We start from the raw sequence: 16,968 nt of genomic DNA on the forward strand, positions 1-16,968 counted from the left end.
AAATATTACACATATACAACGTATAAGAAGATGATAAATCTGTTTCGGTGTAATTTAAAGGGGATGTGATTTAACATCCAAAATGATATAGATTTACATACGAATTGAGGCTCTACATCGGAATTGTGGTACATCGTCTCAATTACGTTGAGGCACATTACAATAATTTTTGCTGTGTAGGGGGTCCAGTATTGGGCATTTTACCCTATGATTAATGATTTGTTTCAAAATTCCCGAAAATGCATTAATTAGAATAATAAAGAGTGATTTTTACACATCCTCTGAAAAAAATATTTTCAGATAATGGGTAAAAATTACCCGCTGTCACATGACAAAAAAACTCAGTTTCGGGTAGTTTTTCGTTTTCCGTGTTATTGCGCGCAACATCCACTTTTTGGTAAACAAAACGAATTTGTCACCGATTTCAGCCAGACAAGTCCAAAAATATAGCTAAATCAGCATTATTTGGCTGATTTAAATTGAACTCAGTAGATTATAGAAGTATTTTAATACTTATTGGTGTTATTACAACTAGACAGTACGGTTTGATACCCGAAATCGGGATAAAACCTCGCTACTATGGATTACAGGTAAGAACATGAAAGCTTACATAGTTTCACTTGTTCGTTTTCGTTTATATTCTAGCATAGGTTCTCAATTTGTTTCTAACTGGTTACCAATTGCAGGGAGTCTACCCGGTGGTATTTGCGCCGGATGTATCATACAGATTTCTTGACTGTGAACATCGAAGGACAAACGGATATTAGCCGTTCAGTACGTTCAGCGATTCCGCTGGATAAGGTCCGTGATAACTTTAAGACCTACAAGTTGTTGAAATGGAAAAATAATTATTTTTTTTGTAGGCACATTTTCAGCACATATCCAAGCGCCACTGCATTATCCGTAGCGTTCACGGAATCGCTACACTGACGGACGAAACGGTATGTTTACATTCGGTTTATATTTACATAACTGGAAAAGTTTTAAAAAAATCGGGGGAGTGTCCATATTGCGTCATGTTTTATGGGTGCGGGGTGTGATATGGATATCTCAGTAACGAAGCAAACTCGTTGCTGTATATGTACCAGAAACGTGATGGGGAGAATGGGATTTATAATTTTTACATGACACTATTAATCGATCTCTCTCTGATTACTCTGTAGCAGATATTTGCATTTAATCAATAGATCCAAATCAAGCTTTTAAAATTATGAGCTTAATGACAAGATAAAGAGCTGCAAGGCTGTTACTTCTTCTTATTATTGGCATTACATCCCTCACTGGGACATTGCCGCCTCACTGCTTAGTGTTCATTCAGCACTTCCACAGTTATTAACCGCTAGGTTTCTAAGCCAAGAGAAATAGTAACTTTCTGCATTCGGATTTCTGAAGCTATTTTTATGCCCAGGGAAGTCGAGACAATTTCCAAACCGAAAATTGCATTGACCGGCACCGGGAATCGAACCCAGCTACCTCCAACATGGTCTTGCTTTATAGCCGCGCATCTTACCGCTAGGCTAAGGAGGGCCCCTGCGAGGCTGATACTATCAATTTCGAATGCGGAAACCATAAAATATAGGCTTCGAAATATATAGCACTCAAGATACCTTATCTTGTAGGTAGGTACACATTTCAATTTTTTTTTATTGCTTTCTGCTTCACAACTGCTCGGCTGAGACCTATCATTTCAATTTTACACAATTCCGAGAAACCTAAGTGATGAACGCGAATGGAACGTGTAAACATCTTAATTCAATTCACTTGAACAAAAAGAAAGTTGAACATGTTCAACTTTTGGCAAGTCAATTGAATTCAACTGAGTTGTTCAATTCACTTGCCCTGTCAAAACGTAGCATAATGTCATGTTCAACTTTCTTTTCGTTCAAGTGAATTGAATTAAGGTGTTCACATGTTCAGTTCGAGCCAGTTCGCGAGAAGCACGACCCGCTCTTGTATCGATGTTCTCCGATTTGAGTGAAATTTTCAGGATTTGTTCATGTAAAAAAGACATTTTGCAAATTTTCAGCTTTTTTCGTTGAGGGGAAGTGGGGTAAAACGGTCCTTCAAAAAATGATGCTTAAAAATTGCCAAATTAAAAGAAAACTTTGGCACTGACACACCGATTTTGTTAAAATTTTGCACGCATTTTTTCAACTCAATTAGTACTTTATACCAAGTGGTTAATATGGTTATAAAAATGTTTACTTTAGGAGAAAATGGACTTTTTCTATAAAAAAAAACAGGGGGGGAGTAAGCCTGTCATCCACGAACAAATCAAGCCTACCTAAGATGTATTATCCGGGCCTCGCCGCTTGGGAAAGGCGGGCCACCCTGGGCCACCCCGCTTGGCAAGTGTTACATTTTTCGAACTGGAATCTTGTAGGATATTGGTTAACCTACACTACTGCTGACTAACGAAAAAAATGTGGGATTGTTTATTTACATTTGCTTCATACTACATGCAGAGGAGGCGCGATGCACCGCATATTACCCCCCTGAAAAAAAAATCATTTTTTCGAAGGGAATATTTTTCATCAACAGATCTATGATAAAAAACGAAACCCGACGGGCAATGAAGGAATTAAAAAGCTTCATTTCATATATAATTCAGAAGCGCCAACTCAAGAACATCTAAGAGCATAATTATCGGTCGCGAGCATTTAATCACCCGCGAAGCGCTGTCATTTTAGTTTCGTCACTCGTTTCCGTATCAATCACTATTTCCGGCTCTCAATTTGGTTGCATTATTCCGTACCGGTGACGTTTGACAGTTGACACACAGACAAACAGACGTAATACTAGAGAAAATACCATCGACCATGACTTCAACGATCAATTTGAATTTGATTGATTACCGTCAAACGGGGTGACTTGCAACACTTTTCAAGTTTCTCTCTCAATAATTCTGAATTTAAAGGATTTATTCATTCTGCTAGTACATGATACTTTTAATGTGTCCTAATATTAGTGATTAGACATATAATCAGACATATAACAATAATAAAAATATGAAAATAATATCAAAATGATGGGTGTTGCAAGCCACCCCTACTGCGGGGTGACTTGCAACACTTCATCGAATTCAATCCTAACATGTTTTAGAACAACTTAATCATTAGTGATTTTTCATCCTGGGTCATTCTTCAACACTGTCAATGCAGGGGCCTTACTTGAGGGATCCCCCCTCCCCTCATTTTTTTACGATTTCAACGGATCGATTGATATTTTTAAGTCTCCGTTTTGAAAGTGCTTTATGTCGGTTTAAGAATGGTGTGCACCATCACCATTCCCTGGTTAGTTGTTTTTAAAACGGTTTTCCTTCCGCCATCCAAATTACCACGATTATGTTAAGATCGTTATTTTGAAAAGGCATTTTCGCAGCAAGCAGTAAAACATCCACAAGTGTTGGATCTTCTTGGAGATACAACACTGCTTGACCACCGTTAGTCTTAGTTTTACTGTTTTCTGTATTAGGATCATGTAAAATTGTTGTTAGGGACAAATCGTACCACCAAGCGGCTTCCCGGATAAACAATTTGTTTTTTAACTACTACCGCTGCCTTCATCAAAGTTTTCTTTGAAAAATTAGCATACATGCGATTTCCTGCAAGTTTCTTGTAGTTTCGTGGCATGATACAGGAATTCGGTAACATAAAATCAATGCTAGTTTGAAAAAAAAAAATGTTTAAAAACTGAATCAGCAGTTTTTGGAAAATAAACTATCGTGTATCAGCTGTTGCAAGTCACCCGCAGGGGGGGGCAAATTTCAAAAAAGTTGATATTTCAAAAACAAACAATTTTATTATTTTATAGTTTTTGCGGAATTACATACCTAATTAGGTACTGTAACTGGAGAGGGGATCGATTTTGGTGAAATTATTTTCAATTTGCTACACGAACTTACGATTTTCGACGTTCGACTTTCCATTAACGAAACAGATTCACAAAATAATACAAAAAAACAACAGTGAGTTATATTTTCACCTAAATACCAACTAGGCACAACAAATACAATGTAAACTAGGGATGCGTGACGACATAGGTCGATGTTTGGGTATATTTTTGTTGAAAAAAAAAACAAAAACTTGTGGAAAACCCAAGTGTTGCAAGTCACCCCGCTGTTGCAAGTCACCCCGTTTGACGGTACGCAATTCACAACTAGAGGCGCTAGTGTCGTAATCCTTCAGGTTTGACATTTCACTCCAGCGCCTTCTGGTGACGATGTCATACGAAGCATCGTTTCGTGTAACATGCTCGCAAGATGGTGGTAGAGGAGTTGAGCGATGGATTTTTTAGAAAAATGTTCAAGCTGTTACGTCTGTTTGTCTGTGGTTGACAGTTTACCAAATAGCAGCGCTCTTACCGCGTTATCAAATTTAGTCATCTGACAGTCGCGTTAGGGTGAAGCCGATGCGACGCGACGCGACAGTGCAATTTGACAGCCTGTTGATAATGATTGTTATTCTTTTACGTGAGTCGCGTCGCGTCGCATCGCACGTCGCGTTTACTCTGGCGGGCACCTTACTGTTATGACAGCGCGTTTAGTAGCGACCTGGGAGCTGCGGACTCGATCGAATACAATTTTCAAGATATTTTGCTTGAAATCAGCAAATTTCCTCTCGGTGTTCATGTACACGCTACGATTTTCCCACATTGAATTATCATTATGTTTATCCAGGTTTATCCTTATATTATTGCAGTTTGCGTTGATATCGCCAAATGCATGAAGTTGCAGCTAACTTGCAAAAGATCTTGGATGCAGTGTTGCTGGGTATTTTATCATTCAAGGAGATAATATTACAATCGATGTAGTAATAATATACCATGATATTTAAGGCCCTCCTTAGCCGTGCGGTAAGACGCGCGGCTACAAAGCAAGACCATGATGAGGGTGGCTGGGTTCGATTCCCGGTGCCGGTCTAGGCAATTTTCGGATTGGAAATTGTCTCGACTTCCCTGGGCATAAAAGTATCATCGTGTTAGCCTCATGATATACGAATGCAAAAATGGTAACCTGGCTTAGAAACCTCGCAGTTAATAACTGTGGAAGTGCTTAAGGCTCTATAACAGTGGTCCCCAGCATGCTTACCATCACGGGCCACATAGAAATTTTGAGCTGTTGAAGCGGGCCGCAGTAATTTTGCAACAACTAAGCAACGTCCGGTGGAAATTTTGAGAAACATACTCAGGCATCCGTCTGGAGTTCTGAACAGAACCAATTTGAGATTCTAAACAGAATCCATTTAAGATTCTGGTAAGAACTGATTCTGAACAGAGCTCCGGTTGAGATTTGGATAAGAATCCTTTCGGAATTCGTTTGAAATTTTGAATAGAATCCATTCACGATTCAGAAAGAATATTTAGTTGCTAGTCGACGTATTGTACATTTCAATTCAATTTCGTTACACCAAAATTATTTTAATAAATCAAGTATTCTGTATTTCAAACTTTGGTTTCTTTTAATCTGTTTTTAAAAACATATTGACTATTACCATAACCCGGAGCGATAACATCGAAGTTTATTTGCTGTTGGCCTACATAACAGCCGTGTATGAATTTCTTGAATCATAAAAATACAACTATTCGCGATATATAAATAGTACTTCAACATCATAATGATGTGAGCTTGACAGATTTCCAAGTACACCAAAATATTGGGAATTTAAAAAAGGGTTTTCGGTCATATAATGCAAATCAATGGGCCACTTGTAGTGTAATCTCAGAAATCCTTCGCGGGCCGCAAGAAAAGACTTAGAGGGCCGCATGTAGCCCGCGGGCCGCACTTTGGGGATCACTGCTCTATAAACCGTAATCAATCCAATGATGACGATGATTTTATTCGAATCCGCACTAATACTAATAAAGTTTTGAACTAAATTCAATATTTTGGGGCTATTTGCCGACTTACCTCAATCATAGCATATTCATTACATTTTCATATTAATTTTTCACTTATTCAAACTAACAATTACTGAGGAATTGCTGGAAAAACGCAGAAAACTGCTTTTTTCCTAGACCGACATTCGCAATTTTATCGAACGCATACTAACTCCGAACGTTCGGAGCAAACACATACACACGCACTAGATTTTTCACATGATCTTTTCCCACTGTTTCCTTGATTTAATCACTCCTAAAACATATTCACTAACTGAGTTTCACCTTTTTATTCAATCTTGACTACCGATCAATTCACTTCACGTCCAAAAACTGTCGAAAACTGCTTTCCAAAAATCGAAGTGAGAGACAAATTTGACGACCGTATTGCAAAAGCAATAAAATGCGGAAGGCTCAAATTTACTAGCGCAATAAGTGAAATGGTGAGAACAAAATCTACGCGATGCAACTTCATTCAATCCGAACAATACAACGTATACGCCAGCCACGTCCACGCCAACACGCAAACAAAGGTGTGCATACACAAGAAAATAATCATCTCTTCACCGTTGCCAGATTTATTTATTGGAAAAAAATCATTGCTGTTTGACGGATTGAACAAATAAACCAAAAATAAATATTTCAACATGTTATGTAAGCTTCTGTTACATTCCAAGTGGTGTATACAAAAATTTTAACCGGTAAAAACCCATATATTTGATACACCGTAAACATGTGTCATGATATAAAATAAAAATTTCGTCAAGTCTGGCAACATTATGAATCAGCTGGCATATTTTTAACACCCCATTTCCATCCACCCCAGTTGTAAACAAAATTTATTTATCGCTGCTGCACTTTTCCGTACCAATTGCCTCACTATTACAAACAAGCGATACAGTCATTAATTTTCAAAACATTGTGATGGAGTCTTGAGCCTTAATGCTCTGTCCCAGTGTGGGGATGTAATGCCAATAAGAAGAAGAAGAAGATTTAAGTAAAATACAATGAGACCTTTAAGATATTTTGATAGAGTGTTCATTTTTAAAAGAAAAGAATGATGAAGCTAATGAATAAACCGAAATTAAGTGGAATTGTTTGATATAAGTTCACTTAAAAAACATGAAAACATGTTAGCACCACTGCCCCGATGTACACATCGAATCAAAACTAACGTAAATCCGATGAATAACACGCTTAAAATGGATACATCAGCATGCTTTTTGACAGCTCGTTCCTGTGCAAGTTGCTTGCAGGTTGTCTATAATGCTAATTTTAGATGCAAATTGCAATAAAACCAATTGCAAAGATTTCGTCAATTTACTGCATTGTATAAACTAACGTGCCGAATGTTAAATTATTTCATACTGTTTACTTATGTTGAATCCGTCGATATATTTAAAGTAACACCAAAAAGTTAAAATATGTTCGAAATGGGCTTTAATTAGTATGAGTTGACTTATACGTGTTCTCTCTCGACTCCGCTCAAAATGTTCGAAACCTCTCTCGATGCAATGGATACTTTTTGACAGTTTACTTTGGAGAATTTTTGGCACTCGTTTTGACTCTATCCGCAGCTCCCAGGTAGCGACCGGTAAAGTATCAAGCAATGATACTGCGCTGCTAAACGGCTAATACAGTAGACGTTCGATAACTGCAAGTCATTTAACTGCAATGCTTTTTAACTGCAATTCGATAGTTGCACCGCTAAACTTCAAACTGATGCACAATGGTCGGATTCGTCAAATTTCACGACATAAATCGATAACTCGAAAACCATCAGTGCTAGAGTTTTAACGTCTTCAGAAGAAATAATCTACAAGAAAAGATCCATTTTTGGTGTAAGTTGTCGTTAGGGTGGCTCTTTTGTAATTTTTTTGTAAATGTGTTTTTTTAATCTTTCAAGTAAGAATTTCATATTATTCTGTATTATTCTGTCTTAGCATCGCTTAACGGTCTTTGGATTGCGCATCTTTTGGTTACATAAGATGGTTGATAGCTTCTTTTTCAAGCATATTAAAAGCGTTTTTCATGAAAAAATGATATTTTTCTGAGCATTCTACATCAGCTAGTAGCAAATATTAGCAACAATTTAAATCATGTTCTGAAAGTATGCATGCAGGCCCATCAAATCCATGATATTTCATTTGTCCATCTTTGTCCACTTTTGTTTGGTGATAGTATTAGTTTTGTACGAAAAATCAAGAATTTCATGTGAAACACATATACCATCTTTTGAATTTTCGCAATATTTGATAGAATAAAAGACAGGAACACCGTCTTCGATCAAAGGTCGTATAGACTGCACACTTTTCACCTAGACAACGGATGAATCGAACCCACGCTCCATAGCCCATGCGTCTAGACGATTGAGGTCGTTAACCGCACGACCACAAAGCCCACAAAAAACCGTTCTTTAACTAAAATATTTAAATCAAATCTTGTGGAAAAGTAGTCGAAAAATCTTTTTTTTTCAACCGTGACATTTGAATTTAATTAATTTGAAAAATTAATTAATATTTAAATTTTACTAATATATAAAAAAAATAAGAGATGTTCTGCAACCTGCTCCAAAGATACATTTTTTTTAAATGATATTTTTTTTTTCGAAATAGAATGATTCTACCAAATATTGCAAAAATCAGAGATATGATATATGTGTTTCCCATGAATAGCTGATTTTTCATACAACAATTAATATGATTATCAAACAAAAGTGGACAAAGATGGACAAATCAAATATCATGGATGTATACTTTCAGAACACGATTGAAATTTTTGCTAATGTTTGCTACTAGCTGATGTAGTATGCTCAGAAAAATATTACAGTAGACGTTCGATAACTGCAAGTCATTTAACTACAATGCTTTTTAACTGCAATTCGATAGTTGCAACAGTTTTGCAGTTATCGGACCGCAAAACTTCAAACTGATGTCAGACTCAATGACAGCTGCACATTTAGATGCACTTTTACTGCATCTGACGTCGATTGACAACTGTTTGACGTCTAGAATGCGTTGCAGTTATCGAACGGCATTCGTTAACTGAAAAAAGTAAACATTTTGCAGTTATCGAACGGCTACTGTACACGTAAAAAAATAACCTTATATGTTATGGCAAAAAACCATTCGAAAATACTTATACTCTTCATTATGCCACCTAATGAATGATCACATATCAAAAAGCTAATAACATTCATAAGTTAATGAAAAGTATAAGTTTTGGAATGTATGTGACTAATGTGATGTATAAGTTTTTTCTTATAGATGTCATTAAGCGCCTGCTTTGGCAAAAAAGTATTAGAAATCTTAATAATAAATAACATTAAATTTTTTTTACGTGCACTTTCATGAAAAAAAGCTTATAATATGCTTGAAAAAGAAGCTATCAACCATCTTATGTAACCAAAAGATGCGCAATCCAAAGACCGTTAAGCGATGCTAAGACAGTTTTTGAAAATATTTTACATTGATAAAAGTGGAAGCTAAAAACTATTTTTTTCGAGACCACCCTATCTAAATTTTGTAATTTTGTCATAAAACATTACCTATATGAGATAAATTGAATGTTTATTAAGCAAAAATACTTAAAATTGAATTCTCTACAACTTTGTAGAATAATATGAACTTCTAACTTGAAAGATTAAAAAAATACATTTACAAAAAAAATACAAAAGAGCCACCCTAACGACAACTTACACCAAAAATTGATCTTTTCTTGTAGATCATTTCTTCTGAAGACGTCAAAACTCTAACACTGATGGTTTTCGAAAACTCTAACATGATCGATTTATGTCGTGAAATTTGACGAATCCGACCATTGTGTGATGTCAGATTCAATGACAGCTGCATTGCGCTGCACATCGATTTATGTCGTGAAATTTGACGAATCCGACCATTGTGCGATGGCAGATTCAATGACAGCTGCATTGCGCTGCACATTTAGATCACGGGACTGACACTTGTATCCCACCAGCACAGTACATCTCGTAGTCAACATTGAAAATTCCGCACTGACAGCCATAAGAATAATCGCGGGATGGAAAGAGATTGGTGCGTTCCACGGTGACAGTTTCATAAACGACAACCAGAAGAAAAGAGACGACATGTATACTACGAAAACACAATACTAACACTACGAAAACACAATACAGTGAGTCCAAAAAGTATTCGTCTAGCTGTGCGTTTTCTTGAAAATGTCAAAAATAGAATCTAGTAAGCTCAAAAAAATAAAACTATCGATTACATTGTGTAGCAAAATAATCAATTCATCTTTATTGTTTAAAATCAAACAGAAGAATAAAACAATAACAAAAACAAAGGTAACAAAACATAACAATTCATTAAATATGGGCTCAAAAAGTATTCGTCTATTCAGGTTTAGCGCGCTTTTGAAACGAAAACAGGAGTTGTAGAATGGAATTCAATATTTCGTTGGATTCCCCTGTATATCTATGACGGGCTGCAGTTCTTGTGGCATGGAACTGACCAAATTAGCCGTAACGGGGGACGGAATATTCTTCCATTCTTCTTTCAACACTAATTTCAATTCGTTGTTGTTGGAAATATGACTTTCACGAATTTCACGAAAAGTTTGTCGTCCAGAACCTTCAAATGGAGTTAAATTGGATTCATATCTGGGCTCTGAAGAGGCGTTTTGAGTTGATTGGGGTATTATAGAGTAGTACTTTGGGCTGTGTGCTCGAGGTAATTATCACCCTGTAAGATGTATGTTCCCTGTAAGCCTAATGTCTCAGCAATGGAGTTCAAATTTTCTTTCAAAATGCGAATGAACATTTTGTGATACATAATTCCTTCAATAATGTGAAATTTTCCCACACCGGTTGCGCTCAAGCACCTCAGACGGAGCCCCCACCATGCTTTACTGCTCAAAAGAGATTCTGCGCCTGTATCTCAATATTCCTTTTCCGCCATACCATACATCGGCAATTTGATCCAAATATGCTGTACTTGCTTACGTCAGATAACATGACTTGATTCCGAAAGTCATCCTTCTTCCAGCGATATTTTTAGCTGAAATCGAGCTGTTTTTGATAATTTGATGGCTCATTTGAATTTTCTTCCGTGATACTCGCCCATTATACCCATACTTTTCACAGGTATTTCTGTTCGTATTAGTTCATATCTGAGCACTTCTTCTCTCCAACTCACTTGCCTATATGGGTGAACTCGTTTTTAAGGATTTTTTTATTTTCCGCACGATAAATCGCTCATCGTTATCAGTTTACCATCGCTGACAACCACTCTGTTATTTGTTTTGATAGATTTTTGAGGCGCTGATGCGACCAATCCCCAATTAAATGGTTGAATTCTTGCTACCCTTGGTCTACCCACATTTCATGCAAAGTCATAAGTCAACTTGCACTAATTATGCAGGCGTAGAATAGTTTTTTTTTTCATTGGGACTCATCTTTTTACTGTTCCCATCCATGGTGCTTCTATTTTCCGCGCCAAGTTCAAACAAACAAACAAAAACATTATTTAATCTGTCATTGAGTATTGACAAAATGTTGCTAGACATCACTACAGTGTGCTAGTGTAATTACATGCGAATAATACTATTATATTCGTGTTTCGCTCGATTATTTTCTGAATAGACGAATACTTTTTGAGCAAGCGAAATTGACGAAATTTAGATATTCTCTACATACCAGAAAAAGTAATTGAAATTTCTATTCGTTTTTGAATAATAATCATGTGTTGATAAGTTTTCTAACAAATTTAGAAGAAAGTTTTTTAATTTCACTTCTAACACGCCTAAGTTTTACATCTTACTAAAAAATATGCAGCTAGACGAATACTTTTTGGACCCACTGTAGATGCACTTTTATTGCATCTGACGTCGATTGACAACCGTTTGAAAAAAACCTAGAATGCGTTGCAGTTATCGAACGCCATTCGTTAACTGAAAAGTAAACATTTTGCAGTTATCGAACGGTAATCTTGCTCTAAGAAAATCCCATTTTTCTGCAGCACTGTCTATTTTAAAAGAAAGTTCGCACAAATTTCGACCCTACTTATGTTGATGTTTTCCGATCTTGTTAAAACTGTCAGTTTTGCCTTTCTCGTATACTAAGTATACGTAAAGGCTATAATTTCACTCCAAAACCAAACTTTTGATAGAAGGCTCGGAGACCCATAGTGTTATATACCAATCGACTCAGCTCGACGAATTGAGGTGATGTCTGTTTGTGTGTATGTATGTATGTGTGTGTGTATGTGTGTATGTGTACAAATTTTGTAGACACACTTTTTGGAACTTAGCATTACCCGATTTACTCGCAACAAGTTGCATTCGACGGGGAATGCGGTCCCATTGTTTGCTATTGAAAATTGGCCCGATTAGACATTGCATTTCGGAATTATTGAAAAATCATTGTTTTTTCCCAAGGGTCCCCCCTTGGAAAAAAAAATTTCAAAATCGAAAAAAAATTTTTTTCAAGAATGGTGGGAATGCATAGTAATTAATGCAAAAACATGCAAAATGATAGAAAATATGCGATCTATTCCCCTAAAGTGCTTTTTTTGACCTTTCTTATGTGATTTTTTCAGTACATTTTACGATGCACGAGAAAGGCATCATCGCCGCTAGGTGGATTAATCTGGGTTTTTTATCTATGTTAGGGTAAAATCAGCAGTGATTCAAATCGTTCGGGAATGTCAGTTTGAATATGAATCTGAAACATTCATTTACCCAGCAGCTGTTCTAGATTCATTTTGACGTAAACTACGTCTAAGGGGAAGACTCAGATACAGGGTGTAAAACCGAAATTTCCAAATTCGAGACCGTCACGAAATTAGGATAGATTTCAAACCCTAATAGCGTCTTTATCTTTCGATGGATTTTTGAGATTTGCTTATCAATAGATTCGGAAACTCTTCATCAATTTGCCAATTCTATTGATACTATTGATTATCAACGTTAAACCACATAACATATAGGCATCTTTGCCGTGGAATGTGGTCCTTCGATGATTTTGGAACGCTAGCGAACCTAGCGGTGGAAGTCAAGCTTTACTGAACAACGCACATTAGGCAGAGCAGCATCGCATGCTTTGCTTTCTCTTTCTGTCGCCTTGGATATACGGGAGTGCCGTTCGTCGATTGTTGATACACAAAGAGCCTACTTTGAAATTTGTAGTTTGTTCTATGATGACTATCTGTTTTGTGGTTAAACTATTGAAAATGTTATTTCTTTCCAAAACGGGTGATAAATTTAATTCCGTTCATAAATCCCCAACACGGACATCGGATTGCAGTAAGGTACGGGCCTTTTGATCCACTGCTTCGTTTTCCCTGTGTATAAAAAGCCCCATGTTTCGCGTGCGCGCGACATTTTCATTCTGGATGTCACGGAGAACGGACCAGCGCGGTTCCAGCGATAACGCCTGTGGTTTGGTCTGTTGTGGTGAAAACTCATGGACGATTCAAATCAAGCCCAACTCAGCACCTAGAAACTCATGGATGAGTTGAATCATCGTATGTTTTCTGTATGTATGTAGAATCACGAGCGCACGTCAAACGGAGAAGCTGCAAAAATGTATTCTCATGGATGACTATCTACTAAAATTATGCCTTTCTCTGAATCGTGCTCTCGTGATTCTACTACCGACGGAAAACAATCTGCCATCACCAAGCAATTAAGTTTTACTTTGATCAAAATTCATCTCGCCTCAAGTTGTGACTTAAGAGCTACTTTCATTGATGGTAGCCAATCGTTAGTAGGGGAAATTACGGCTTTGGCAGGTTTTGTTCTATTATTGTCAGGGGGTTTTCTGTAACTAATTATGCTCAAATTTGGCCTAAACATTCTTTGCATATAAAAGAATATTGTGACCAAATTTTATAAAATTAGGTCAACAAACCCCCAAAGCAAAAATAGAACAAAACCTGCAAAAGCCGTCATTCCTCCTACTTCACACAAGAAAAGTTAAACTGAGCGCTGCTTATGTTAATGACGACGACCGCGCGACCCACACCATCGCCGGGAATAAAATTTCCGGTAGGAGCTCCGCCGATGCCGAAGGTGAAGGTCTGCTCTCCGCGACAACTCGAACGAAATGGCTCGCGCGCGCGGAAGAGCTGCTTTCTTGTAATCAATAAAGTTGAACCTGTAGCCACGCCCCTTTGATGAGTGTGTGACGGTTACCTAATATTTGCAGTCATACCGGACAACAAAGAGGCGGGACTAATGAGCCATCTTTATTGATTATAAGAAAACTGCTCTACCGCGCGCGCGTGGCATTTCAGCACCTAAAAACTCATGGATGAGTTGAATCATCGTATGTTTTCTGTATGTATGTAGAATCACGAGCGCGCGTCAAACGGAGAAGCTGCAAAAATGTTTTCGCATGGATGACTACCCGGATAAAAAATATCATTAAAATATCATAAATTTTATTGTTACAACACCATTTAAAACATAATTTTTACCATTGAATATAATGGAATTTTGACAATAAAATCACATGAGAAATAATGGTTTTCCACGATAAAATGAATGGTAAATGGGACTTTTACAATTAAAAAGGGGGGTTGTTATGTATCTTTACAATAAAAAAATCGAAAATTTTCCATACAAAATTCGGAGCAAAACAATTGATTTTACGGTTCTTCAATGAGATGATTTCGAGCGACAAAACAATAGAAAACATTGTGTTTTAAATGTTTTCAATTACTGTTTCTATTGTTTTACAATAGAAATACAACAGGATTTAGAATACATTATACTCCAATATTACAATAAAAATACAATACAATTAATTGTTTTACAAATTATTTTATTTTCCTCCGGTTGTTTAGCATATCTTTAGACGAATCCAGCGCACTACTTCCAAAGTTAAGTGGGTTCCCGCATAATCATGGACCATACGTAGACCGCATCTGTTATAATTGAAGAGAATAAGTGGTATTGTAGCGATGGTCTCACTAATACTTAGTAGTCAACTATAAATGGACAGTCTCATATACTGTTTCAACAGTAGCTCAGATGGTAAACGGCCAAACTACCATATGAGTAATGGGCGGTTAAGTATAATTAACATTTAAATCTGGTCGTTTTTTCGAACAAAATTTTCGATGTACCATACATCAGTTGGTAGATGTACAATTCAAGAACTATATAATTACACATCGACAGCATGTTATGTATTAACAGTAAGTGTTGATGTAGGCTTGGTATGGTGAATCAAGCTTAAAATTGTATGCTAACAATGAAGTGAATAGTGACAATATATCTTATAACACATATGTAATTTTGACTGCATGGTATGTCGTTTTTCATTATGCGGGTTGTCTGTATCTGGAGAAAAATCCAACATCGGTTTAAAAAGCGTACTAACTTTGTTCCGAATAGACAATACATGTAAATATAAACCTGTGAAAAATGTAAATTATAAAAGAATGTCAGTTTTATTATAAAAAATACTTCGAGAAGAAAAGAAAAAATTACCTGCATCAGTTCTTATTACATCCCGTTGGTGAGATTGGCCAATGGTAGCCACTGAACGATCTTCAATCAGTGACCAGCAAGCAGCAGTATTTTATTTATCATAAGCTTCATTTCTGTAAAGGAACAAGGATACATGTTACCAGGCATGTCATCAGGTATTATGATGATAAAATTTTCATTTATTTTTTGTTCGGGATGAACCACTGCGTTCATTATGTACATTGAACTTTTGTAGTATAAGATTACGATTACCGGTGGTGAGTATAAACCGTTTGTCAGCGCAGTATCATTACTTGACACTTTACCGGTCGCTACTAAACGCGCTGCTAAAACAGTAGCGCAGCTGACAGGTGACCAAATTGACCAAATAACAGCGCTACTATTTGATGAACTATCAAACGTCGAACGTCATCGATACGGAATGCAGCCACCGAAATGATAACCGAAAATATCGAAAATAGTGACCGATGCGAAAAAAAGTGACTAATCTAAAATGACAGTACAGTGAGAGTGATCAAAATACTCGCGCCCAGTAATGATGCTCTAACGCGCTTCAACACTTTAGATACTCACCACGGTACAGAAGCCATAGTGATCTACCGCTTTCCCAGCAGCAGAAAATGCAATGAAAAAAACACTTTCTGCACCATGCAGTCATTATTTTCATCTCTTCACTAATTATAAACAAAACTGTACACGCTCAAATGAATCCAGCCATTCTCCGAGTAAAATTATAAGCAAAAGTTTTTGTTCTCTTTCATTTTTTTGAAATCAAATTTTTATTGCAAAACATTTCTAGACCTGCAACAAGACCTGCAATATGAAAATATATACTTGAGAACCGGTATAACATATTTATTTATTTAACAAACAAAGCTATTGTAATTTTATTGTTTTCAATTGTTATTTCATCAATATACAGTCAAACCTCCATGAGTCGATATTGAAGGGACCATCGACTCATGGAAATATCGAGATGTGGAATAGGAAATCTTTGGAAAGCTCTTTGGAGGGACCATCACAGTAACCCAGAAAATATTTTTTGATATGGAATAATTTGCTTCCATGAGTCGATATCGAGTCATAGAACATCGACTCATGGAGGTTTGACTGTAATAAATCAATGAAATATTCCAAAATTATATTAATTCAATAACATTAGACGGATTTCCAGATCATCCAAACCGAATATTTTCAAAAATTGTTTAGTTTTTGGATGAGCAATACTACACAGAAAGAAAAATCCTTTATAAAATTAAAAAAACCATTGGTTAAAATAAAAAGTTTCGTTGGTTCTTTTTCGTAGAGAGTTGTATATGTTTAGAACAAAAGTCAGTAAACTGTTAAAAAAAAGTTTATATCTACTCGGCATCCACCTCTGAAATAAAAGTTTATGCACTTTTGAAATGGATAGTATTTAAAACTGGCAAACATTAAAGATCACACTGTAGAAACAATAATGGATTCTTTTTTTTATTTTACAGGAAATTTCTCACATTTTCTTCCCAAGTTTCTCCATTCCCCCTTTTTTGTTTTCCCCGCAATTAACTTTTTGAATAAAATATGTTTCTTAGGAAATATTTATTGCAGTTGTAATAAAACGTACAAAAAACGGACATA

The 16,968-nt window shown here is 36.4% G+C and overlaps 1 protein-coding gene across 2 annotated transcripts in view; it reads left to right on the top strand.

The window, feature by feature from the left end:
- Positions 1-406: 406 nt before the first annotated feature.
- Positions 407-16,968, top strand: part of LOC134211146 (uncharacterized) — a 57,370-nt gene continuing 40,808 nt past the window's right edge. For both annotated transcript variants that reach the window (XM_062687788.1, XM_062687789.1), the window contains exons 1-3: positions 407-590; positions 687-801; positions 864-941. In XM_062687788.1, the coding sequence (XP_062543772.1) occupies positions 580-590; positions 687-801; positions 864-941 (204 nt within the window). In that variant the 5' untranslated portion in view covers positions 407-579. The remainder of the gene's footprint in view (positions 591-686; positions 802-863; positions 942-16,968) is intronic.

Source organism: Armigeres subalbatus, chromosome 2, assembly GCF_024139115.2.
Source record: "Armigeres subalbatus isolate Guangzhou_Male chromosome 2, GZ_Asu_2, whole genome shotgun sequence".
NCBI classification, from domain to species: Eukaryota; Metazoa; Arthropoda; class Insecta; order Diptera; family Culicidae; genus Armigeres; species Armigeres subalbatus.